General features: G+C 46.3%; 3 protein-coding genes across 7 annotated transcripts in view; 2 read left to right on the top strand and 1 right to left on the bottom strand.

The window, feature by feature from the left end:
* The window catches only part of NRXN3 (neurexin 3), a 555,345-nt gene that overhangs the window by 492,906 nt on the left and 37,194 nt on the right, over positions 1–25,245 (top strand). For all 5 annotated transcript variants that reach the window (XR_011314845.1, XR_011314844.1, XM_069735758.1 and 2 more), the window contains 4 exons: positions 18,441–18,612; positions 21,931–22,008; positions 23,446–23,526; positions 24,455–24,762. Coding sequence is in view for 3 of the 5 variants with exons in the window: in XM_069735758.1 (XP_069591859.1) it covers positions 18,441–18,612; positions 21,931–22,008; positions 23,446–23,526; positions 24,455–24,762 (639 nt within the window). In the remaining 2 variants the exon portion in view is untranslated. The remainder of the gene's footprint in view (positions 1–18,440; positions 18,613–21,930; positions 22,009–23,445; positions 23,527–24,454; positions 24,763–25,245) is intronic.
* Positions 4,113–7,076, top strand: LOC138657533 (uncharacterized). The gene is made up of 5 exons (XM_069745305.1): positions 4,113–4,224; positions 4,305–4,409; positions 4,569–4,764; positions 4,914–5,073; positions 6,002–7,076. Exons 1-5 carry the CDS (start codon positions 4,180–4,182, stop codon positions 7,074–7,076), a joined length of 1,581 nt encoding a protein of 526 aa, XP_069601406.1. The 5' UTR covers positions 4,113–4,179.
* On the bottom strand, positions 7,011–10,353 carry LOC138646792 (uncharacterized). Its single transcript, XM_069735761.1, has 2 exons — positions 9,691–10,353; positions 7,011–9,535 (listed from the first exon to the last, which is right to left on the bottom strand). The coding sequence occupies exons 1-2, from the start codon at positions 10,035–10,037 to the stop codon at positions 8,650–8,652; spliced, it is 1,233 nt and encodes a 410-aa protein (XP_069591862.1). The 5' UTR covers positions 10,038–10,353; the 3' UTR covers positions 7,011–8,649.

Genomic DNA, 25,245 nt, shown 5'->3' with positions numbered 1-25,245 from the left:
GTCAGCAAGTATAGAGTCTTCATAGAAGAATGGGTGCCGAAACGGGTCACCTTCCCTTATATGTAACTTGTTTGGGAACATTGTAGAGGATAATAACAGATTTTACATTAGTGTTAAAATATCATATAATATGTTCTTACACAAGATCTCCAGGATCTCATGTAGACAACCCCTCCTCTTCTCCAGGACCTCCTGTAGACAACCCCATCCTCTTCTCCTGGACCTCCTGTAGACACCCCTTCCTCTTCTCCAGGACCTCCTTTAAACGACTCCCTCCTCTTCTCCAGGACCTCCTGTAGACAACCCCCCCCCCCCTCTTCTCCAGGACCTCCTGTAGACAACCCCCTCTTATTCTCCAGGACCTCCTGTAGACAACCCCCACTTCTTCTTCAGGACCTCCTATAGACAACCCCCCCTCTTCTCATCTGTGTCCTCCCATAGCCACCTCTCCCTCAGTCACTTCACAATGCTTGGGTGAGGCAACCGATGTGGTTAGAATTGTGAAAATTGGCGATTCCTATTGCCAGGCCACTGAGAGTAAAGCAGATTTGTGTACTGGTCTCTTAGGATTGCTGTTCCTTCTGGTTTTCCTCTCGGCAGCCATCCTTCTGTCCTCCATGGTGTGATCAGGCATTGTGTTACCTTTTTTTCTCGAGGTTACTTCTATTGGCTTCAGTTACCATCATTGGTCCTTACATTTATCTTGGCTTGTTCTGTTCCTGCATCTTCCCACATTCGGTGTCCCTTTTTTCGTCTGTGTTTTCTGCCTCACTTTGCCCTGAGCTGATAATTGAATTGAAGCCGTTCTGATCCAGAATCCCTTCTGAAGGGTATTTCCATTAAAGATAGAGCTCTTTGAATTGGTGTGTGCCTGGATGACCCAGTGCCACCCTGACTCCTCGGCCCTCTAGGATAATTGGCATCTAGACAGCAGCTCCATTCCGGCTCAGACATGGCTCGCATGCCCCCGCTTCACTTCAAAGACTCACATATTGTGGAACAGACTAAAATTGATTTTCACAAGAGCCGGAGAAAAGCAGGCTTGTCTGGGGGCATTTCTGTGTTCTAGTGGGATACTTTGCTGAGAGATATGTGTAAGGTATTTGTTTCATTGCAGTCCAGAGATCCCAGCAAACTCGGCAGGAACATGGCAGCATGTGATGAATGGCACCACGGAGATCTGCTATCTGCGTCCTTTCTATCCCGTGTAGGTTCAGGTACATTCTGGATATGATCAAGGAATGAACAAGAATTGTTCTGTGCTCATATATAATGTGATCCCTTTCACCAGAGGCCCAAGCTCCACACCGACACAAGCCACAGACACACTGGCACCGAGCCTTACATGCCAGCACGCAGACTTTTCTTATGTGAGGACTACATATGCTGGCCTCCGAGGTTTGCCGGCCTCCGAGGTTTGCCGGCCCTGCCTTTTGGCGAGTCTGCAGCCCGACACTGAGCAATTTTTGCTGCTGACACTGTAATAGATTGTGATATTAACCCAGGAATCCACTCATGAGTGTCCATAAGTTCTGCCACCATCTCGTCCATGCGATATATACTCTGCAATGAACGCTCATCTGATTCATGGAGCTCAGCACAAGGTCGGCTGACAGACGAGCCTAAAATAGACGTGTGCCTTGTGGAGGACGTGAGGCTGCCGCCGGCTCCACCATGGGGAGACCTGGAAGCCTAGTGAATAATTAATGCTGGCGAGAGGGGGCAGATGGGGGTGACACCAGTTCTGCTCCATAACCGTCACAACCGTTCGGCAGTAATATGATGTAGATGCAGAGTCTCCATCTGTCTTTTCCACATGTGATTAAGAGCCGAGAGGCTGTAATGACTGATGTCCCTGTGGCTGCATCCTTTACCTGCTGTTTATAGGAAAAGCCTGACAGTCGGTAGGATAGTGGTCCTCCCCAGGTTTTGGCTTTGAGCTGCTCAATACGTTGGGCCTGTTGTTTTTTTTTTTTTTTTTCTGTTCGTTGTTTTCTCTTTTTTTCTTCCATATTTATCTTTCTATTTGTCTCCAGATGTTGTAGTCCCATTCACCTTTGAGGCCGTTTGAGAAGTTGCACAATTTGTTGACACTGTCCTGGAGTGATTTTATGTACACCTGACATGTTGATGCAATTTTTGCAGCATTTTAGCAGAACATAAGAAATGATGCACTGAAAAGTCACAAAACTGATTAAAAGACCCCCCCCCCCCATAAAAAGAACTTTTTTTAAAAAAAAATCTCAACACTCATGAACAGCGTGCGCTGTTTTTATTAATTTGGCATCAGAAACGTCAGTGAATATTAGCATAAAACATACTTTGGAGGAGAATCCTTGGCTCCGACATTTTTTCACCGTTTGACTTTTCAAGACGCATTGTTTCCCTCCACGTTCGGCTCTGACACGGTCCGTGGTCATAAATCTGTGGTGAGGAGCTCAGAAAGAGACAGATAAGACTTGCAAACTCCTTGTCAGACAGTCACATGAGACAGTAGACTGTGCAACTCGGTGATTGTTCAAAGAAAACTGTGCAAAAGATTTTATGTAAACCCATAGTAAAAAAAAAATAGATGTGGTTCTCCCAATTACATGTAAGATAACGAAAAAAGGCCCCAACGGTGGACAACCCCTTTTCCAAAACGAATTACTTATATGTGTATTCCTTTCCATACGGTATCTCCTCTATTTGCAGCAACTGAAGTTCATGTGAACACGACCTGAATGTCTATTGTCGCTGCACTGTGAAGCCTCGGGTTCCGGCAGGTGGTCCTACTGAGAGCGGCAGAAGAGAGGGGTTCTTGCTGAACGTGTAGCTTTCTTAGGCTACGTTCACATTAGCGTCATGCGACGCTGCGTCGCCGACGCACGGCAACGCATGCGTCATGCGCCCCTATCTTTTACATTGGGGACGCATGCGTTGCGTTGTCGTGCGTTTTCGGTAAAACGCACGACGCATGCGTCGTTTCACCGCACCTGGGTGGCGTCGGAGACGCGACAATGTTGCATTTTTCGAGCGTCTAAAAAACGCATGCGTCGCACTTGCGTCGCTCGTGCGTCGACATTGCGTTAAAATCTCCATTGAAACACATTGACAACACACTTGCGTCGCGTGTGTGCGTCGTGCGTGCGTTGTACGACGCATGCGTCGTTACATAAAATTGAACAAAAAGGTGTCTAGACAGTGTCTAGACAGTGCAAACAGTGAGATAAACATCCCCCCTATATAAAGAAAATGTTTGGATTGTTTGTCACTTCTACTGCAGCATCTTGAGGCAAGAAATCCATCACCAGAACACTTCTACACATCCCAGAACACTTCTACTTATCCGCTGTCCAGAGATGTAAGTATACAATGATTCTGTGCATTTTCTACATGTGGTTTAAAATTATTTTTGCAAGTTGTGTTTTATATTCTGCACTGTGGTTAAAGATATTGTTGTATTTTTAGTCTGGTTGTGATGTATGGCGTTGTATAGGATGGCGTTTCATTGTGTCTGCGGCCTTGATGATTGTTCTTTTCAGGATAGAATTTTATTTTCAATTATTTGGTTTGGTGGTGTTTTTTGTATTCAGTTGTGATGTTTAAAAATTGCGTTATATGATGGCGTTTAATAGTCTCCGGCCCTGACGGTTTTATTGTAAAGTATGGTAGTGCATAGAATGATTATGCGCCCTTTTACATGTAATAATTTTTTTATTGCAAGTTGTGTAGTTCTGCACTGTGGTTGTGTAAAGACATTGTTGTATGTTTCTGGCTGTGATGTATGGCGTTGTATGCCCTTCTATTGTCTCCGGCCCTGTCGGTTTTATTGTAAAGTATGGTGTTTTTAAATATTTACATTTTTTTCCTTTCAAAAATCTATTGTGTTTTTGGGGTTTCTTGCTCCGTGGATTACTGTACTTTAAAAAAAAAAAAAATCTTTTGGTATTACAACATGGGGTCTGTTGTAGATCTTATCTTTAGGCTTTAGTTTAATCTGGCATTGGGTTGTCTCAGCCATTGTTTCTTTAATTTAATCAATGTGGCAGTGTTGTTTGCTCAGCGTTAGGTTGGAGTGCAATGTTGTTTGTGGTTTAAATGCCTTTTTTTTTTGTTTTTTTTTTTATATTGCTGGATTGTGCATAGGAGCATAGGAACAATTATTTTGTTCTTTATTTCAGAATTGCATTAATAGTCATGGCCAGCGGCAGTGATTCCAGCACCCCACCGCTGAGGAGTGAGGTGAGTACATGATCTACTATTACTATATTCGCTTTCATTTGTAGATGGGTCACTCAACTTTTTGGTAAACTATTTTGCAGGCTTCTTCAAGTGAGGAGGAGAGCCAGGAGGAAGAGAGGGAGCAGGAGCAGAGACCGGAGCAGGAGCAGAGACCACGGGGCCAAGCTGTGGTTGCAGGACGGAGAGTAAGTTTTTTTTTTTAAACTTTTTTTTTTTTTTTTTTTTTTTGGGCGGGTATGGGGGGTGGCGGGATGGGGTGGTGTTGTGTGTGGTAGGTGGCGGTGGAGGAGGTAGGGTCAACTTTTATTTATCTTGCAACAATTAATATTTTCCATTTTTTCTAGGTTTCACAACGGGCCCTGGATGAACCCCTCAACATCGACCTCATGGTGGCATCCATAGAGGAACGGGGCCCGTTGTGGGACAGCCGTGACCCCCGGCACGCGGACCAGGGCATATTGCGGTGTCTGTGGAAAGAGGTGGCACAATTGCTGTGGGATGGCTTCGACAGCGCTTCCCCCACGGTCAAAGCTAGTTTTCGTAAGTATTTCCAAAATGCTGCTGTGACCCATCATGCTAGGATTACACAACCGTCTGTGATGTCTTCTATTGGTATTGCACACGGTTGCGTAATCGTTGTCAATATATTCTCTAAATTTTGTTTTGTTTTTTTATTTATTTATACACAGTTCGAAAACTGCGGACCAGATGGCGCTCCATGAAGGACCGTTTCAAGAGGGGCCTGAAAAAGGAAGGACAGGCCCGTAGTGGTGCAGCGGCTTCAAGGACCTCGGTTTACAAGTATAACCGTATACTGCAATTCTTGAGACCGGTCCTTGAAAGCAGAGAGTAAGTCTAGTACCTATGCACACACCTAGTTTTTACAACATGCATATTCACATACTACATTCCAGCCACTTAGCTTATTGCCCAGCCATTTATTTTGGCAAGTACAAAGTATTTAAACAAAAAAAAAAAAGGTGAGTTCACCGAGGCGTGAAAAGTAAAAAATACATACTTTTATCCTCTTCAATCATAAGCAGAGGATGAAAAATCAGCACAATACCATAGACACTATCTACGTGTTTCAGGTGGCAGGGAACATCAGACCTGAAACACGTAGATAGTGTTTTTATTGTATTGTGCAGATGTTTCATCCTCTGCTTCTGATTGAAGTGAATAAAGTATTTTGTTTTTACTTTTCACGCCTCGTTGACCTCGAATTTATATTCATTTCTGGTCTTCTCACACTTTACACAGCAGCTCCCTTCTGGGATTACTACAATGGTGAGCGTGACTTACTAGTAATGTCCCTGAAATCGGAAGTATACAGAACACAGAAAGCTAGTAGATTGGCCATGCCCAGCCAATATTTCATAGGGGATTAGTATAGTACCTATCCAGGTGTATCCCCGATTTAGTTATACACAAATAATTAAAATATTATAGACACGCCATACATTCCACTGCAAGGCAGGTTATGTTCCCATGCTTGCTCAGCTCAAAGGACCTGTGATGACGTCTCGGTCACATGACCGTGACGTCATGGCAATTCCAACGTAAGCATAATTGTCTGGCGTTACAAATCGCAATCATGGGTGACTATTTGGAATAAAATAAATGTGTTTTTTTTTAATATTGATGGTGCATATGCAGTGTCAAGATTAAAAATAGGTTAATATTAATGGCGGTAATGGATACCTGGCGGTAAAGTTAATTAATGACGCCTGTGAAATTTGATATTTAGTATACTAATGCTTTCCTTATGTTTTCACAGAACACACAGCAGCACCCGCGAGCCTGTCCGACCCTCTGGAGCGGTCCTTTGTGAAGCGCCATCTCAAGCCTCGCAGCCATCCCACAGCGAGAGCAGGTCTGCACCACCACAATCTGGCGAACCGGCAGCCGGTCCATCAGATGTTCCCCTGGCCGAGGCCTCTGTCGCTCCTTCCTTCGGGTCTTCCCGACAGCGTCAGCGGGCCTCGGACAGGGCGCCCATGCCCGAATTTTTACATTTGAGTACCGTCTTTCAGAATGGTTTCAAGGCGCTGTGCGATAAAATGTCAAATATCGAGCGGCGTCTTGAAAACATCGAAACGGATCTCGCGAGGCCGGCGAAACATTTTTTTACTGCCCTTCACAACGGGATGGTTGAACATCTTACGCCGGAACTCCAGATTTCGGTCATGCAGGGCTGCAACAATCTTTATGTCACTGCTCTGCAGCAGGCTCGGGTCATGCAGTCAGCGACAAATGCGCCCACAGTACCATCGCTGGCTGCCATGACTCCGACTCCTGCTGCAGAGCACCACCACAGAGGTCCGCGTGACGAGGGCCACCGCCACCGCCACCACAGAACAGAGCCCCAAAGGTCGGAGCAAGACCGGCCTTCAAGGGCACACGGGCACAGACGGGAAGCCGACCCACACCCAGAGGGAGAGAGGAGGAAAAAAAAGAAGACCAAGACGACGACGACTAGCACTACGACCTTGGCTATGGCTGCTCCCACAACTACCACCAGAACACAGCCTGGGTCGACCCGGAGCACACCAAGTACCCAGGCTGGGTCTACACGGAGCACACCCAGTACCCAGCCTGGGTCTACAAGGAGCACACCGTCAACACAGCCTGGGTCGACCCGGAGCCGGAGTAGCCAGCCAAGGACACTGGTCGTCGTCCCTCCTCCTCCTCCCTCACCTGCTTTGGAAGTATCCCAACAGTGGATGGATGTCGGCATCCCGTCAAGTATCATTGAATATGCTGCTGCTTCCTCCCCTCGTCCTCCTCCTCCTCGTCCTCCTCCTCGGTCTCTTCCACACCCACCAGAAGTGAGGGATATCAATCCCCTTTAGTTGTGGATGTAGGTACCCCGTAATGTTATGTCCCTAATTTTTTTTCCTGTCCCAAAATAAAAAATTTATTTGGTTTACAAAAAATTGGTTTTTATTGTCTCAAATAAAGTTTTCACCAAATGACACCTTGCGCCGTATACACAAATATTGTCTTTGTAACACCTGATGTGCAATGTCTGACAATATTTTTTAGATTTTTTTTTATTAATTGTTTTATAGGCCTGGCGCTCATTGTACTATCAGCTGTTACAAACACAACCAGCATTGCTCAATATGTCAAGTTTAAAATGTACCATCACACAACGATTTCAGTATAGATAAAGTTGGTTTATTTGTGTAACCAACGTTATCTTTTCTGTAATCGTAAAACGATAGAGCCCCTGCTGTGAGATTTTGGGTGTCAACGAATGATTATGATTTTTTTTTGTTACCCACGCTGTCATTGTTGGATCGGCGAGTTAGACACCGATCAAGCGATGTCTTTATTTTAAAATAGGTAATATTGGGTTACTAGCGCAGTGTTTTAAACACTCAAATAAAAATTAAAAAATACCCCACAAATAAAAAAAGGTGTCAACCACGTCCCTCGCCGTCATCTTTCCGCAATTACTTACACTGTGATTCCCGCCCGTAAATCAGAGCACACCGTTAATAATAAACGCTGTACTGTGGTTTAGGGCTGGCACAGTACGGAAAGCTGACGGCGATGGACGTGTCACACACCGTAATAAAATGTTGTTTTGTATTTTTAATAACTACATTTACAATGGTAAACATCGTGAGTGCGGCCATGCGCTTCATAACATTTCCCAGATTACACGGGACTTGCTCTTTTTGGGTTGCTGGAGAGCTGGCTGTGTGACAGCTCTCCATCAACCACACGACCAATAAACAACGATCACGGTCCGGTGGTATCACTGGTAGTTATCGTTGTAGAATAGTTTTATTAATGTACCTTAAAGGGAACCTGTCACCTGAATTTGGTGGGACTGTTTTTGGCTCATATGGGCAGAGTTTTGGGGTGTTCCAGTCCCACAAAATACAGGTGACTGGTTCCCTTTAAAATATTGGTCAGGTGAGGTGGAAGCAATGTTCACAGTGTCGCCACTATTTGACTCTGGACAAATTCTACCATCCTGAGTACAATAGTGTTAACTCTGTAGAGTTTTGCAAACATGATAGTTTCCCTCCTTGTCAAGCCAGGTTCCATATGAAAATAGTCTTCAGTATTAATTATGGTTAACAAGGTGGGAGCCGATGAAGTTTTATACGTCAAAACTATGGTACTCACGGCTGCAAATTTTATTGTTTTGTCACAGTCCATTTGGGTACTGGTGCTCACATAAATTTTGTGGGACAATCATTACTTTCAATAAAATAGGATTTTTTACAATTACTATGGAAAAACGGATGGGAGATTTGTTTTGTGAAAACGGAAAGGCGGAAAGGCACAATAAACTTTATTAACAAACACAACGCATTAGACAATCGGGTGACATTAATAACCAAACATATGATGGTTACATTACATGGGCTCCACAGTGTTTACATAACATCATAACAACACGTTGAATTACACCATTTGATCTTGCCAAGAAACACGGCCAACATCGGAAACAAAATATGCAGCAAATTGGTCCCTCATATGAGCAATCTCCAAAGTTGTCCGCAGAGGATGAGCTTGATAATCAGGCAATGGATTTTGTATGGGTTCATCGAGTTCCACGTTGACTCTCTCTTTATCAATAATAAAATTGTGTAGAACCACACACGCCTTCACCACCTCATCCACTGTCTCAATTTTCAAATTTATTGCGGATCCTAAGATACGCCATTTGGACACCAGAATGCCAAAGGCGCACTCCACAGTTCTTCGGGCCCTGGACAGTCTATAATTAAAAATACTTTTTGTGCGGTCCAACCCCCGACTAGAGTACGGTTTAAGTAGGTTGCCACACATTTGAAAAGCCTCATCCCCAACCACAACAAATGGCAGGGCCGGGCCTTCGGTGTTAGGAAGAGGTCGTGGATGGGGGAAATTAAAATTGTTCTCGTATAATCTTCGGCCCATGTCAGACTCCTTAAATGTCCGTGAATCATTTGCACGACCAAACGCTCCAATGTCCACAGCGAGAAACCTGCAGTCCGCACCTGCAATTGCCATCAGCACGGTGGAAAAGTATTTTTTATAATTATAAAAAAGAGATCCACTTCTTGAAGGCTTGGTAATCCTAATGTGCTTGCCATCCACGGCTCCGATACAGTTAGGGAAATCACAAACTTTTTCAAATTTTTGGGCGTTGGCATGCCATAATTCTCTTGTAGGGATGGGTAAAAATTCCTCCCTGAGGTTGTCCCACAATGCGCGGCATGTGTCTGCAATAATACCCGACAGTGTTGAGACTCCAATCCGAAACTGGAAATGCAGTGATCTCAATGTCTCTCCGGTAGCCAGGAAACTGACAAGAAGAAAAATAAATAAATAAATATAATTAATTTAATTGTTATGAAAGAATTTTTCATTTTTAATTACAATCCCCCACCCCAAAAAACAAAAACACGTTAATTTAAAAAGTGGCAAGAACATATAAATCCTTCACATTCCATTACGTACCGTAGAGTCACCAGCAGACGTTCCTCAGGGGAAATCGATTTACGGAGCTGCGTGTCCTGCCTGGAAATGGCTCCTTCCACCAGACGCAGCAGATATCGGAAGCTGTCTTTTGACATCCTGGTGTACTCAAAATATTTGTCCTGGTTCTCATTTAATTCGCCAAAAAGACAATGGTACACTCCACGACTCTCTCGGACTTCCACTATAGGGTGTAGCCAAAAACGCCGACGACTCCTTCTCCGTTGTTTGTCTCTTTTCCTCTGTTCTTGACAGGCAAAAGCATAAGCTATAGCAAGGGCTAATTCCAGCTGAAAAGTGAGGTAGATACTCTCCATGGAACGATCCATCTTGATGCTCTATGGTTGGAAATAATGTATGCCGGGGTATATATACCACTATTACATTAATACCCACCCCCATCTACCCATTGGTGGCATTATCGATTGTCTAGACACTAGACCCACCCTCTTCTATTCATTGGTGGTGTTATCTAGTGTCTAGACACTAAATTGTGTGTAAAGATCTAATCAGTGTTTGACAACGCATGCGTCGTAAAACGCTGCGTTTTTGTAAAAACGCACCAAAAACGCACCAAAAACGCTGCGTTTTACGACGCATGCGTCCGACGCTTGCGTCACAAAAGTTGCGTTTTTGCGTGCGTTTCCGATGCGTCGTGCGATGCGTCGGCGACGCAGCGTCGCATGACGCTAATGTGAACGTAGCCTAACCAGTCCTTTCTGGCCAACTTTCACGATTGTGAAGACCGCCAGATACATTATCTCCTGACTCTCCCGCATAGATGATGTCGGAGAGTAAAGGATTCGGCCTGTTTACGTTCTCCCTAGAGAGAAACCTTTGAATCCACCAGCAACTCTCACATAGAGAACCTGCCAAGCTGAGGGGTCCCTGTGTATGGAGCAGTCGGGAGGGGGCTCACCGAATGTGCGGGGGCTGAATCTGGGTTTTCTGTTCCAGTGCGAGATCCTTTGTTACTGTAGAGTTCTACATCTGGGCTGGAGTACTGTGCAGAGGGCACTGGGGTGAGGGAGCGGCCGCTCCTGGGGACGACGCTCACTAATATTTCTGCCACTATTGATGATAAACAAGAAATGAGAATTGCTGTGTACAAGCCTTCGGTGTCCTGGACTCATCCACTAGTCCCCTGTCAATACTACAGGGGGCCATTCATCAAGCTGCTGCAGAGACTGGAGAGGATTGATCACCCCGCTGTAACTATTGATTTGTGGGTCCATCTCTAATACTATAGCTGCCTAAATGTCTGCACATGGGGACGAGCAGTGACCTGTTCAGTCCTCATATCATATGTCCATGTCCCTGTGCTGAGATGTGCCTGTGATGACGCTCCGGGGGTCTCTATTCAGGCGCAGAGATTTCTCGTGCTGCAGTCAAGGTAGAAATTGAAATTGATTAATCCAAAAGTGCCTAATTACAGATAGATTCATCATGATCTTGTGACGAGCTCTTGTTAATGACTGATCCGTCGGTGATGAGCCGCGAGCGGCACTGTGGTCCTGCCAGGGCTATGTGTTTAATGAGAAATGGATTAGTGCCAGACACTACGCGGACTGATGGAGACGCTGCACAAGCCTTGTGTTGGGGACAGCGTGCAGCCAAACCTGGGACTGGTCGCAGATCAGTCACCAGCAGACCACGTCGCCAAGACGGTTTAATGGCTTGTTTACTTGGTAAAGTCAACATTTTAGGCTGGTTTCACACTTGCGTTTTCATCTGCAGCGTTTTTACCGCAAAAAAACGCATGCATTTTTTTCCTTATCTTTAACATTAAAAACGCATGCGTTTTTTTGTATACGCGTTTGGTCGCGTTTATGAACGCATGCGTTAACCCCTTCCCCCCGTGCTCTTGTCCGCTCCCCCCGTGCCCCAATCACCCCCCCTGCACTCCGATCCACCCCCCCCAGTGCTCCGTTCCACCCCCCCATGCTCCATTCCAGCCCCCCCGTGCTCCGTTCCACGCCCCCCGTGCTCCGTTCCACCCCTCCCGCGCTCCGATCCCCCCCCCCCGTGGTCCCCCCCCACCCCATCATACTTACCGATCCAGCTGGGGTCCCGTCCGTCTTCTCCCTGGGCGCCGTCATCTTCCAAAATGTCGGTGCCAATCCGACCCATGACGCCTATGTGGCGTCATGGAAAGATCGCGTCCCTGCAGATCGGGTGAAAGGGTTAACTCCCATTTCACCCGATCGGCAGGGGGAGTGGTAGTTTAGCCCAGGGGGGGGTGGCTTCACCCCCTCGTGGCTACGATCGCTCTGATTGGCTGTTGAAAGTGAAACTGCCAATCAGAGCGATTTGTAATATTTCACCTATTATAACGGGTGAAATATTACAATCCAGCCATGGCCGATGCTGAAATATCATCGGCCATGGCTGGAAATACTAATGTGCCCCCACCCCACCCCACCGATCGCCCCCCCAGCCCCCCGATCTGGCCGGTACACTGCTCCGGCTCCCCTCCGTCCAGTGCTCTGCTCCCCCCCGTGCTCTTGTCCGCTCCCCCCGTGCCCCAATCACCCCCCCGTGCTCCAATCACCCCCCCTGCACTCCGATCCACCCCCCCCAGTGCTCCGTTCCACCCCCCCGTGCTCCATTCCAGCCCCCCCATGCTCCGTTCCACGCCCCCCCGTGCTCCGTTCCACCCCTCCCGCGCTCCGATTCCCCCCCCCCCGTGCTCCGATCCCCCCCCCGTGGTCCCCCCCCACCCCATCATACTTACCGATCCAGCTGGGGTCCCGTCCGTCTTCTCCCTGGGCGCCGCCATCTTCCAAAATGGCGGGCGCATGCGAAGTGCGGCCGCCGAATCTGCCGGCTGGCAGATTCGTTCCAAAGTGCATTTTGATCACTGAGATAGATTATATCTCAGTGATCAAAATAAAAAAAATAATAAATGACCCCCCCCCCTTTGTCAACCTCATAGGTAGGGACAATAAAAAAAATAAAGACATTTTTTTTTCCACTAATGTTAGAATAGGGTTAGGGTTAGGGCTAGGGTTAGGGCTAGGGTTAGGGGTAGGGTTAGGGGTAGGGTTAGGGTTAGGGTTTCGGTATGTGCACACGTATTCTGGTCCTCTGCGGACTTTTCCGCTGCGGATTTGATAAATCCGCAGTGCTAAACCGCTGCGGATTTATGGCGGATTTACCGCGGTTTTTCTGCGCATTTCACTGCGGTTTTACAACTGCGATTTTCTATTGGAGCAGTTGTAAAACCGCTGCGGAATCCGCACAAAGAAGTGACATGCTGCGGAATGTAAACCGCTGCGTTTCCGTGCAGTTTTTCCGCAGCATGGGCACAGCGATTTTTGTTTCCCGTAGGTTTACATTGAACTGTAAACTCATGGGAAACTGCTGCGGATCCGCAGCGTTTTCCGCAGCGTGTGCACATACCTTTAGAATTAGGGTATGTGCACACTGTGCGGATTTGGCTGCGGATTGGCCGCTGCGGATTCGCAGCAGTGTTTCATCAGGTTTACAGTACCATGTAAACATATGAAAAACCAAATCCGCTGTGCCCATGGTGCGGAAAATACCGCGCGGAAACGCTGCGTTGTATTTTCCGCAGCATGTCAATTCTTTGTGCGGATTCCGCAGCGTTTTACACCTGTTCCTCAATAGGAATCCGCAGGTGAAATATGCACAAAAAACACTGGAAATCCGCAGGTAAAACGCAGTGCCTTTTACCCGCCGATTTTTCAAAAATGGTGCGGAAATATCTCACACGAATCCGCAACGTGGGCACATAGCCTTAGGGTTAGGGTTGGAATTAGGGTTGTGGTTAGGGTTGTGATTAGGGTTATGGCTACAGTTGGGATTAGGGTTAGGGGTGTGTTGGGGTTAGTGTTGGAGGTAGAATTGAGGGGTTACCACTGTTTAGGCACATCAGGGGTCTCCAAACGCAACATGGCGCCACCATTGATTCCAGCCAATCTCGTATTCAAAAAGTCAAATGGTGCTCCCTCACTTCCGAGCCCTGACGTGTGCCCAAACAGTGGTTTACCCCCACATATGGGGTACCAGCATACTCAGGACAAACTGCGCAACAATTACTGGGGTCCAATTTCTCCTGTTACCCTTGTGAATCTAAAAAAATGCTTGCTAAAACAAAATTTTTGAGGAAAGAAAAATGATTTTTTATTTTCACGGCTCTGCGTTGTAAACGTCTGTGAAGCACTTGGGGGTTCAAAGTGCTCACCACATATCTAGATAAGTTCCTTGGGGGGTCTAGTTTCTAAAATGGGGTCACTTGTGGGGGTTTCTACTGTTTAGGCACACCAGGGGCTCTGCAAACGCAACGTGACACCCGCAGACCATTCCATCAAAGTCTGCATTTCAAAAGTCACTACTTCCCTTCTGAGCCCCGACGTGTGCCCAAACAGTGGTTTACCCCCACTCATGGGGTATCAGCGTACTCAGGAGAAACTGGACAACAACTTTTGAGGTCCAATTTCTCCTGTAACCCTTGGGAAAATAAAAAATTCTGGGCTAAATAATTATTTTTGAGGAAAGAAAACGTATTTATTATTTTCACGGCTCTGCATTATAAACTTCTATGAAGCACTTGGGGGTTCAAAGTGCTCACCACACATCTAGATAAGTTCCTTTCGGGGTCTAGTTTCCAAAATGGGGTCATTTCTGGGGGATCTCCAATGTTTAGGCACACAGGGGCTCTCCAAACGTGACATGGTGTCCGCTAATGATTGGAGCTAATTTTCCATTTAAAAAGCCAAATGGCGTGCCATCCCTTCCGAGCCCTGCCGTGCGCCCAAACAGTGGTTTACCCCCACATATGGGGTATCAGCGTACTCAGGACAAACTGGACAACAATATTTGGGGTCCAATTTCTCCTATTATCCTTGGCAAAATAGGAAATTCCAGGCTAAAAAATCATTTTTGAGGAAAGAAAAATTATTTTTTATTTTCATGGCTCTGCGTTATAAACTTCTGTGAAGCACCTGGGGGTTTAAAGTGCTCAATATGCATCTAGATAAGTTCCCTGGGGGGTCTAGTTTCCAAAATGGGGTCACTTGTGGGGGAGCTCCAATGTTTAGGCACACAGGGGCTCTCCAAACGCGACATGGTGTCCGCTAACAATTGGAGCTAATTTTCCATTCAAAAAGTCAAATGGCGCGCCTTCCCTTCCGAGCCCTGCCGAGTGCCCAAACAGTGGTTTACCCCCACATATGAGGTATCGACGTACTCGGGAGAAATTGCCCAACAAATTTTATGATCCATTTTATCCTACTGCCCATGTGAAAATGAAAAAATTGAGGCGAAAAGAATTTTTTTGTGAAAAAAAAGTACTTTTTCATTTTTACAGATCAATTTGTGAAGCACCTGAGGGTTTAAAGTGCTCACTAGGCATCTAAATAAGTTCCTTGGGGGGTCTAGTTTCCAAAATGGGGTCACTTGTGGGGGAGCGCCAATGTTTAGGCACACAGGAGCTATCCAAACGTGACATGGTGTCCGCTAAAGAGTGGAGCCAATTTTTGATTCAAAAAGTCAAATGGCGCTCCTTCCCTTCCAAGCCCTGCCGTGCGCCCAAACAGTGGTTTACCCCCACATATGAGGTATCAGCGTACTCAGGACAAATTGGACAACAACTTTCGTGGTTCAGTTTCTCTTTTTACCATTGGGAAAATAAAAAAATTGTTGCTAAAAGATAATTTTTGTGACTAAAAAGTTAAATGTTCATTTTTTTCCTTCCATGTTGCTTCTGCTGCTGTGAAGCACCTGAAGGGTTAATAAACTTCTTGAATGTGGTTTTGAGTACCTTGAGGGGTGCAGTTTTTAGAATGGTGTCACTTTTGGGTATTTTCAGCCATATAGACCCCTCAAACTGACTTCAAATGTGAGGTGGTCCCTAAAAAAAATGGTTTTGTAAATTTCGTTGTAAAAATGACAAATCGCTGGTGAAATTTTAACCCTTATAACTTCCTAACAAAAAAAAATTTTGTTTCCAAAATTGTGCTGATGTAAAGTAAACATGTGGGAAATGTTATTTATTAACTATTTTGTGTCACATATCTCTCTGGTTTAACAGAATAAAAATTCAAAATGTGAAAATTGCGAAATTTTCAAAATTTTCGCCAAATTTCCGTTTTTATCACAAATAAACGCAGAATTTATTGACCTAAATTTACCACTAACATGAAGCCCAATATGTCACGAAAAAACAATCTCAGAACCGCTAGGATCCGTTGAAGCGTTCCTGAGTTACTACCTCATAAAGGGACACTGGTCAGAATTGCAAAAAAAGGGAAGTTCTTTAAGGTCAAAATAGGCTGGGTCATGAAGGGGTTAATTTGCAGAAATGCAACATGTAGTAATTTTTGCGGCGTTTTTTTTTTGCCGCAAAAAAAACGTATGCGTTTTTTCGCGGCAAAAAAAACTATTGATGTCTATGTAAACGCATGCGTTTTTAAGCACATGCATTTGTTTGCGTTAAAAATGCATACGTTTTTAATTTATAAAAAACCAGAAAACACACTGATATGCCACCCCCCACCATAAAGGTGATAAAGGGATCCTAACCCTAAAGGGATCCTAACCCTAACCCTACCCCTAACCCTAAAGGGATCCTAACCCTAAAGGGATCCTAACCCTAATCCCTTTAGGCTTAGGGTTAGGATCCCTTTAGGCTTAAGGTTAGGGGTAGGGTTAGGGTTAGGATCCCTTTAGGGTTAGGGTTATGATCCCTAACCCTACCCCTAACCCTAACTATTTCTGTTTATAGTGGGTTTTTTACTTTATTTTGATGATTGGCAGCTGTCACACATTTCTCAGCATGTGTTTAAAAAACGCAAACGCATGAAAAAACGCATGTAAACGCGTCAAAACGCTGCATTTTTTTCACCACATGCAAAAACGCATGCGTCAAAAAACGCAGCGTTTGCACGCGTTTACATGCGTTTTTTCACCATGCGTTTTTTTTTTTAAACGCATGCGTTTTGAAATGCAAGTGTGAAACCAGCCTTATACTTAATTGTTAGTGAAGATTATGCAAATGTGATTGTCGGGCCATGTCCATATTGTCAGTTCATCTCCATATTGTCAGGTCCAGAAAGGTTCAGATTGTGTGACATCCATTATGGCTGCCGATTCTGTTTGTCAACTTTTGGAAAATAATGATTTGTGGGTAATGGTAAAGCTCTGATCTCGGCTTGTCCGCTGCTTTAACCCTGAATGACACATAGTTGTTTTGTTACCGATGTTCTTTATATATAGGGGCTGGTGTTTCTGGTGCCATTTTTCTTTCTATTTCTGACTTTTGTCCTACCACTAGCTGGGTCCATATGTGTGGGGCTGGTGGAGCTGACTGTGTATAGACCCCCGGTATTCAGGCAGCCACAACACGTACTCTGGTGATCCGGATGTTATCGGCTCCATCCCTTCCACCACCACATCTCCTTTCTACTTCTCGGACTCATGTCCTCGGCATCTCTGGTTCCTCTGTTCCAGCTCCGGAGAGCAGAGGGATGGGAGAAAGCATTAAAAGCTTCTTGCAAGAAGCATTTTCCTGATGTTCAGAGCGTGGGTGGCTCGATGTGCACTGATCACAAGATGGACAAATTTCACATAATCACACATAATCCACTTCTAGGTCAGAGGGATACTTCCCTGCTTTTTCATGCACTGTGGCAGAGGTTACAGGTCCAGGTCTTCTCCTGAAATGTGGGGTTCCCTTATCTGTGCTTTCTCTCCTATGGCCTTGAATTTTACCTTACAACATAGGCTACATGGAAAGAGTCTGCAGAGCGGCTGCTACCTGTGTTTTACCAGGACTGACCCCCAGATGTGCGCAGATCCCTAGTACCCGGGACAGACAAGGGCAGGCCAGGCAGTAACTGGCGCACTGTCACAATCCTGCATCCCCACATCTGAGAGCAACTTTTTGATGCCAACTTATCATTTTCTGCGATGACTGTTCCTCTGTCAGGTCTCCTCTGTATGAACAACGCTATACCGCAGCTTGTGAAGTCCCCAATAGTACCCATCTCCTGCCATCCTGAGGGTCTTTAAGTGAATTATTAGGGGAATGTAAGGTGATCTTACTGAGGTGGGAGGGATGTACAGCGGCGGCACTGTGACATTACAGGAGTGACACTCAGTATAAGGACATGAAGCTGCGTTATCTCTGCTGATCGGCATTACATGGCTTCATTATCTTTTTGGCCTTTCTTTCCTTTTGTTCAGGAGAACTTCCTTTTCTGTGGTTTATAAAGTTTTTTGCTTGTATGCGACGGATCACAAAAGTCCCCTGAATATGATCTGCCAATGTTCCCAGATTGGTCCTGGAGCAGCAGTAAAGAGTGCTGCAGCCGAGGATGAAGCCGCAGCTTTTCTTCTCAATTGTCATGAATGTATTCAGGCTTTTACTCTGTGAGACTGGGCCTCATCTGAGGAACACTTAACCCTTAATGGGGTCTTTCAGCACAGAATGACTGGTCAAACCAAGCACGGGCACTCTGTGCACCCTGAAATGTTTGGCTGTGCCACAGGTGCACCAAGAGCCTGTGCTTGGTTCGGCCGTCGTTCTTCCTTTAACCACAGTGATTGTTGAATCTGTGACATAAAATGGCTGTATAGGGGGCAATGACAGAATGGACCGATGGTTGTATCACCTGAAGCAGCCAGAAGCTCAGACACCGGTGGGGAGGACAGACATGTCTCTGTCGTGTGTATTTGTTTCTGATCTTTTCTTTCTCTTTTCCCTACAGGAGCAGGGGAAGGTTGGGGTCACGTTTAACATTGGGTTAATGGATATCTCCATACGTGAAGACAGTACCCCGGTGAATGACGGCAAATACCATGTGGTGAAATACACACGGAACGGAGGGAACGCAACTCTACAAGTGGATAACTGGCCTGTAAATGAATACTACCCCGGAGGTATCCTCACACTACATATACGTGTCTAGTGGGGGCGCTGTGAGATGCAGGGTTAATGGGCAGCCGGAGAGCTGACGCTTTATAATGAAAGGATTCTCGGCTCTGTAAAGGTTTCATCTCTCTACTGTGTGACTGGTGAATTATTAGGGATATAGAAAAAGAAGCAGGATCCATTTCAGGTGAAGGATATATGAAAAAGAGTCTTTATTCATATTTATTGAAACGTTGCATGATGTGATGGCGGAATATAGACTCTTTTTCATATATCCTTCACCTGGAATGGATGCTGCTTCTTTTTCTATATTGTGAGTATTAGTCCAGTGGATCCATGGACGTTGGAGCGTACATCCTGGCTGATTGAGTGCTGCTGGTTGTTGCTTTTTTACTGGTGAATTATTAGGGGTCTTCATAGGGGGATAATGTCCAGGGAAAGCGCCTGGAATTGCAAGTAATTGTATAGAAAATAGTAATAAGGACAGAGATGACTTTCAGGGACTAATTCTCTTTATTTAATGGACTAGTGATCTCCTTAACGGGTCGTCAGACTCTCGATCATATCGGCCCCCTAGACCGATCAGTAGGAATAGTCCGTGCGCCTTCGGAGCCGCCTCTCCACCGCTCCCTGTCTTGTTCACAGGATGGCAGCAGTGACATCCCATCTACAACAAGTGCACGCTGCAGCTAATCAAGATCGCTGACTGGCTGCAGTGGTCAAATGTTATAAGCAGGACGTCGTCAGCAAGGACTGCAGGGGGCTGGGGTGACAGTGCCAGAGCAGCAGGGGCTTCACCAGCTCAGTAGTGCCTGCATATCATCCTGAGAAATTAGGACAGTATTCTAGTGCTGGGTCACAATGAATCCAGAAATCTACTAGAGTTTCAGACAAGGCACAAAAGAATGTGCAGATCCAGAGCTGGAAGCGCAGAACTTGATGGGATTAGTGGTGGCCCGGTGACACTCCATGGAGAGATTGTAGCGGGTTTGATAGATTTCCGGCCTCGTAGATGGTAGCTGATAGATCAGGTTCTTTTTTTGAACATTGTCAGATCCATCTGTCTCGTACTGTATGAAGATTTACACTGCACAGATATCGACAGTGAGTGTTCCTGTGACCGCTCTCTGCACGATAAGCTTGCATGCACAGCTCCAAACTTTTTGCTTGTTTGTTGAGTGAATGATCTTTTGGTTTGCACAAAAGATCATTCTTGGCAGCGCATCGTCCTGTGTAAATAGGAACTGTTCTGCTGAGGACAATGGCAGCCTGTGCTTTGAGAGATCTGTTACAGATCGCTCCGTGCACTTCTGACGTGGGCTCGGTTTGTGGTCATTTAACTAGGCATCTGGCAGACTGATGATGTCAGGGGATGGCGTTGGTAGAGGATGTCGGAGGATGGCGTCACGAGAGGGCGTCAGGAGAAGTCCCAGGTCTCCAGCAGTGTCAGTGCTGCCATCTCCCCCTGATCTCTCTGATCTTTGCTCTGCTGCCTCTGATCTGACACAGAATGCAGTGATCTTTATAAGGTAGATGTGTAATCCTCCGAATAATCCTGAGATTAAATGCTGCTAATGCAAGAGCAGGAGCAGCACACTTCTGTCTTCTAGAGAAAAGCGTATCTACGAGGATGTATAGACTATACGCTGGGTCTGCTCCTGCAATGTTTGTACCTCCCATCCACATTGTCTTTAGACTAGTTTCTTTTTCCTTCTTCACTGTGTTGTCTAAGGTCTTGGTTGCCTTTGGCAGTCGTGCATTGTCCTGGGGAAGTCGCTGTGGGTCATAAACCTTCTATGTGGATTTTGGGTATGTTCATACCTCCTGGGCAACACGGGCAGAAGATGCAGATGGCTTAACATGATGAGTACAGGAAATGCATTTCTAAACTGAAAAAAACAAAACAAAACAACAACCCGTAATTAAAAGGACAATGTCCTGTATGTTTACTGTGGGTTTTAATTCACATAGCAAGTCCTATAGCTAAGAGCGACTTGTCTATCCCTTTGCTGGCCCAGATCTCCCTCCTTCTCCATCAGTCAGCCCGTTTGTAAAAGCTGCAGCCGTACATCAGAAAGTGTGTGGCTGTCCCTGGCGTGCTGGGTCTGGTGCATGCACAAGGTGTATCCCTGTGTCCAAGGCTCCGACTGCTCTTTAGGTGGACCGACCCTGATGCTCCTGGTTTATAAACGTGCAGTCTCCCAGGTTGACTTGCAGGCGCCTGGCGTTGTTGCACAGATCTGTAAACGCCTTGTTCTCACTCAGTTGTCTGCACATTACATTCACGCTCGCAGCAGACGATCAGATCAGGATGTAGACACATTACAGGGACACACGGAGGCTTCTCTTACAATATCCCGGGGCTTTTAGCTGCTTGTCTTGTAAGTGACTTTGACAGCGAGTTGCATCCATCTGTCACCGCATCATCTGTAGAAAGTCCTATGGGAGTGAAAGAGCAGTCCAGCTCCTCTGCCGTTTATCTATCCGCTCACAGAAATGATCCTTGTCTTCGTCTAGTGTAGAGAAGGTGACTGGAGGGAACCCAGAGACTTCATCTCCGACCAGGGGACTTAAGAGTTTGTTGAGTCTAGTTGACGACACATATAGCATGTTCTTCACTCTCTGCTCTCTGGCTGGAGATTTAGGGTATGTGCACACGTAGTCTTGTCCACTGCGGATTTTTCCGCAGCAGATTTGATAAATCTGCAGGGCAAAAACGCTGCGTTTTTGCTGCAGATTTATCGTGCATTTACCGCTGATTCACAGGAGTTTTTCTGCGATTTTCACTGCGGTTTTACAACTGCGGTTTTCCATAGGAGCAGCTGTAAAACCGCTGTGGAATCCGCAGAAAGAGGTGACATGCTGCGGAATGTAAACCGCTGCGTTTCCGCGCATTTTTTTCCGCAGCATGTGCACAGCGTTTTTGGTTTCCCTTCCGGATCTGCAGCATTTTCCGCATTGTGTGCACATATCCTTCAGGTTTCTCTTCCTTTATGTAACACAGTTGTGGTGGGAATAATCTTGCAGTTTGATTTTGTCTTCTTTTGTGGATTTCCTATTGCAGCAGATTAAATCTAATTGTAAGGTGACCTAGGAGTTGCAATGTGTGGGTGGATATATCTGTGCCGGGGTAGCAGCAGCCAGTGGGCCATCGGTGATTGCACATCTGACACGTCCATGATGTCACACATGGTAGAAGTGGCGCTGAATGGACAGGTGTAGTTGTAATGTGACGAGCCTGACCTCTGAGGCAAAAGCTCTTCAAGTATTGTACACCACATGCCACCAATGCTAACCCCCAATAACACTGTCTTTTAAACCTTAAGGCAATACCGAGCTGCACCAAAAACCGAAGCTGTCCTATAAGTTGCCTCGGAATCCAGACGACGGACAGCAAGACAAAGGTAACTACATAGGTGTGACCCTGCATGACCCCGTTCTGCATGCTGATGTGCAATGGCAGGCACGCTTTGCTCCGCGGCTCGGATACATTACTGAGGCCGTGTTCAGAGGATTCATACATGTATCCTCTGTGATGCCATGCAGTATAATCCTCCGCCTATGGGGTATAATGTAGAGATCCGCTTGTGTATGGTGCAACGAAGACAAGATCTCGGGGAGACCTCATCAGCCTGAATCTCCTGTTCAAACTGATCTGGGCTGATGGTGATGGGTTGACTCCTGGACTCCTGCATGTCTTTGCTGCCATCGATTTCCATTGATCTGCTGCTGTTTTCTGGTGGTTGATGCATGAGATCTCTGAGCACTGGATCATTCATCACCTGCACCTTCCTAATAATGTAAGGAAATATTTTCTGAAAAGACAGTAGTAAGAGGCGTTGTGTGATCTTGTCCCACATTGTCCTTTGTCTCCAGTTAGGTCCACAATTCTGAATGACAGGGCAGCCGGACGTCAGTGAGGGTCAGGACCAGGGTCAGCTGAGGATGAATTTATAGGGTGGACCTGATATAAAGCTGCAATATCCCTGTACTTGTCCGGTCAGGGCAGTGACCTGTAACCCAGGACTTCTGACGCCTTTTTTTCCTGTCTTTCCAACCCATGAGCTTGCAGAGGAACTTGCATGAGCTTGCAGAGGAGAGACCTGGCTCTGACTTTACCTTATCCTCAGAGTCACAGTTTACTGCTAGTTCTTTAATCCAGGTCATAAAATGATGGAAAAATAGTCCATAATAGGAAGATAGTGGGAATTGTGACCCTGAGTGCGTGATGTTAAAGCCAGTTCTTGCCCAGTCTCCCATCATACCTCCTGCTCTCCATCTTCCCCGAGGAGCTCATTGCCTGATGTCACCCACTATCCACATGTAAGAGTCTTGTCCTCCTCCCACTTACGGGTAGAAATGGCTGGCAATGGATGTTGCCTGTGGTGTGTGGCGGTCCTGCCACCATTCGAGCAGGCTATATCTGAGGCCTTTCTATTTTCTAGTCTGAAGCCGCTATTTTTCTGCATTATCGCCACGCCTGGTCTGTAATTGACCCTGATCTGTAGAAAAGACACAAATGTCCAGCTGTGAAACTGTGATTAATGGCATGATGGTAAGTGGCTCACCGTGTGTGGCAGTCGCCACTGCCCTCAGCCATGGCGGCTCCTGTGTCTGAAGATCACGATCTAGCACTCCACATCAGGACGGCAGTACTCCCATCACACTGCATTCCCAGCGGCATTTGCTGACCGATCCTCTGCATTGCTCCTGATGTTGCACGTGGTAGGAGGATGGCTGATTATTTTTTCATATTTTGCTGAGGTTTCGCTGGAAACTGCCGGCAGAGTTTTTTTTTTTTTTTTTTTTTTTTTATCCACATCGGGGTCCCTGTTTTCCAGGGCTCAGTATCTCAGGAATGGAAGATGGCACAAGACTTCTGAATCCTGAGTTCAAGAGAGTTGGAACTGGCGTTGCAAAAGGTACCAATAACCTTCTCTGTCCTTAGGGTGAAAAGCGTCTGGAGATCCCTAGGAGGCTGCGGGATTATCTGCTATGATGTATGCACCACGGAGACTCAGATCTGTGGGACATCCCACCAATGGTTGATAAATGCACTTAGAAAGCAGCATGTTGTGTTCAGTGTGAACGAGTCTCTGAGGGTTGTACTCTCCAGTAAAGCTGTAGTTTTCCCTACATCCAGCAGGCCTCAGTGTGAATGATCTACCTGCTCCACTGGCGTTTTCTGCTGTCTTTTGATCCCCTTATACTTTGCCGATTCCTTTTCTTTTCTATTTCTTTCCACACGTCCAAAATACTTAACATTAATAGTAAGAAGGGAAGGCACGAAATGAGATCCAAGCGTTAGTGTGTGGAGGAGCCGGGACACGAGGTCAATGGGAGCTATTGATTGGTGTCTGTGTGATTCACAATCTGTTAATGAATCCCGGCCGCCTCTTATCAGTGCTATAGACCCAGGGACAGAAGAAATGGCTACAGATTCTGCACATAATCAGGGGCACTAAAGTCACTGGCCTGGTTAGGGGGTTCGATAATTCAGCTGACTGCCGCCATGTCTGTCCTGACAGTGAAGTATCCAGATATTTGTCAGTGACGTGCGGCCTCCGCGCTAAGGTTCAGCCTCTAACTTATAACTTGAATTGCAAAATTCCTTCCTTCCGACACCAGAGAAGAAGCTACCAGATAAACGTGGCGGGGACGTGTAGACCCCTGCGCCAGGTGGGCCCGGGGCTGCTCTGTGCCTCTTATCTACTCGTCATTGATGTGACCAACAGCCGATCTCCGTGCTCCACCATCATTGTCCATTGTCTGTTATCATGGAGAAGGTTCGATATTTTTGGTGTTACTGTGGCTTTGAGATTGTGACATTTATTTACTGTGTCTCTATAGGGCGACCCCTGACTATCTTCAATACGCAAGCACAGATAGCCGTCGGCGGAAAGGACAGGGGGCGGCCATTCCAGGGGCAGCTATCAGGTATCTACTATAACGGCCTGAAGGTTCTCAATATGGCTGCCGAACACAACCCCCATATCAACATCAGTGGAAGTGTGAGGCTGGTGGGAGAGGTGCCATCCATCCTTGGCACGACGCCTACCACTTCCATGCCTCCTGAATTATCCACAACCATCATGGAGACCACCACAACCTTGGCTACCACGACAACGAGAAAGAACCGCTCTTCTCCAGGATCTATGGTACGTTGCTCTTGTTGTAAAGCTTGGTACATGTGAGTGATGTTGCTTCTCTCTCCTGCAGATTCAGATGGTCTTGTAACAAAATGTCGGTATATTCCCCCTCTACTATAAAGGTGTACGGGCGCGTGTAACTAGTGAGTAGGCTCCGAGGATACAGCATGAGGCCGGCCTAGATGGACGTATATCAGTCTGTGCACTTGCCACAATGCCTTGTCTGATCTCTGGTCTCCAGGCTGAGCTTACGGCCTCGTATGTGTGATGTAGTCAGTCCAAGCCCTGCGGCTCCTACACAAGACGTGAGCACTTGTCCGGCCCAATCCGGATAACGATTTGCTAGAAAACACTTACCGGTATATTTTCCCATAGAAAAGTATGAAATTGTTCAAGTGCTACTCCAGGGAGAGAGGAGTTTTGTTGTGTCTGCAGCTCATTGCAAATGCATTCTGTTCAGCAGCACATTTCCTCTCAGACTACAAGTTCTTG

The sequence above is a fragment of the Ranitomeya imitator genome, chromosome 1 (assembly GCF_032444005.1).
Source record: "Ranitomeya imitator isolate aRanImi1 chromosome 1, aRanImi1.pri, whole genome shotgun sequence".
In the NCBI taxonomy this organism is placed as follows: Eukaryota; Metazoa; Chordata; class Amphibia; order Anura; family Dendrobatidae; genus Ranitomeya; species Ranitomeya imitator.
This window is presented reverse-complemented; position numbering and strand designations above follow the sequence as displayed.

Excerpts from the sequence above, each read along its gene's own strand:
- LOC138646792 (XM_069735761.1), bottom strand. The coding sequence starts at position 10,037 with ATGGATCGTTCCATGGAGAGTATCTACCTCACTTTTCAGCTGGAATTA. Across the intron at positions 9,536-9,690 it reads CGTCTGCTGGTGACTCTACG|TTTCCTGGCTACCGGAGAGA; the intron begins GTACGTAATGGA and ends TCTTCTTGTCAG.
- LOC138657533 (XM_069745305.1), top strand. The coding sequence starts at position 4,180 with ATGGCCAGCGGCAGTGATTCCAGCACCCCACCGCTGAGGAGTGAG. Across the intron at positions 4,225-4,304 it reads CCCCACCGCTGAGGAGTGAG|GCTTCTTCAAGTGAGGAGGA; the intron begins GTGAGTACATGA and ends ACTATTTTGCAG. Across the intron at positions 4,765-4,913 it reads CACGGTCAAAGCTAGTTTTC|TTCGAAAACTGCGGACCAGA; the intron begins GTAAGTATTTCC and ends ATTTATACACAG.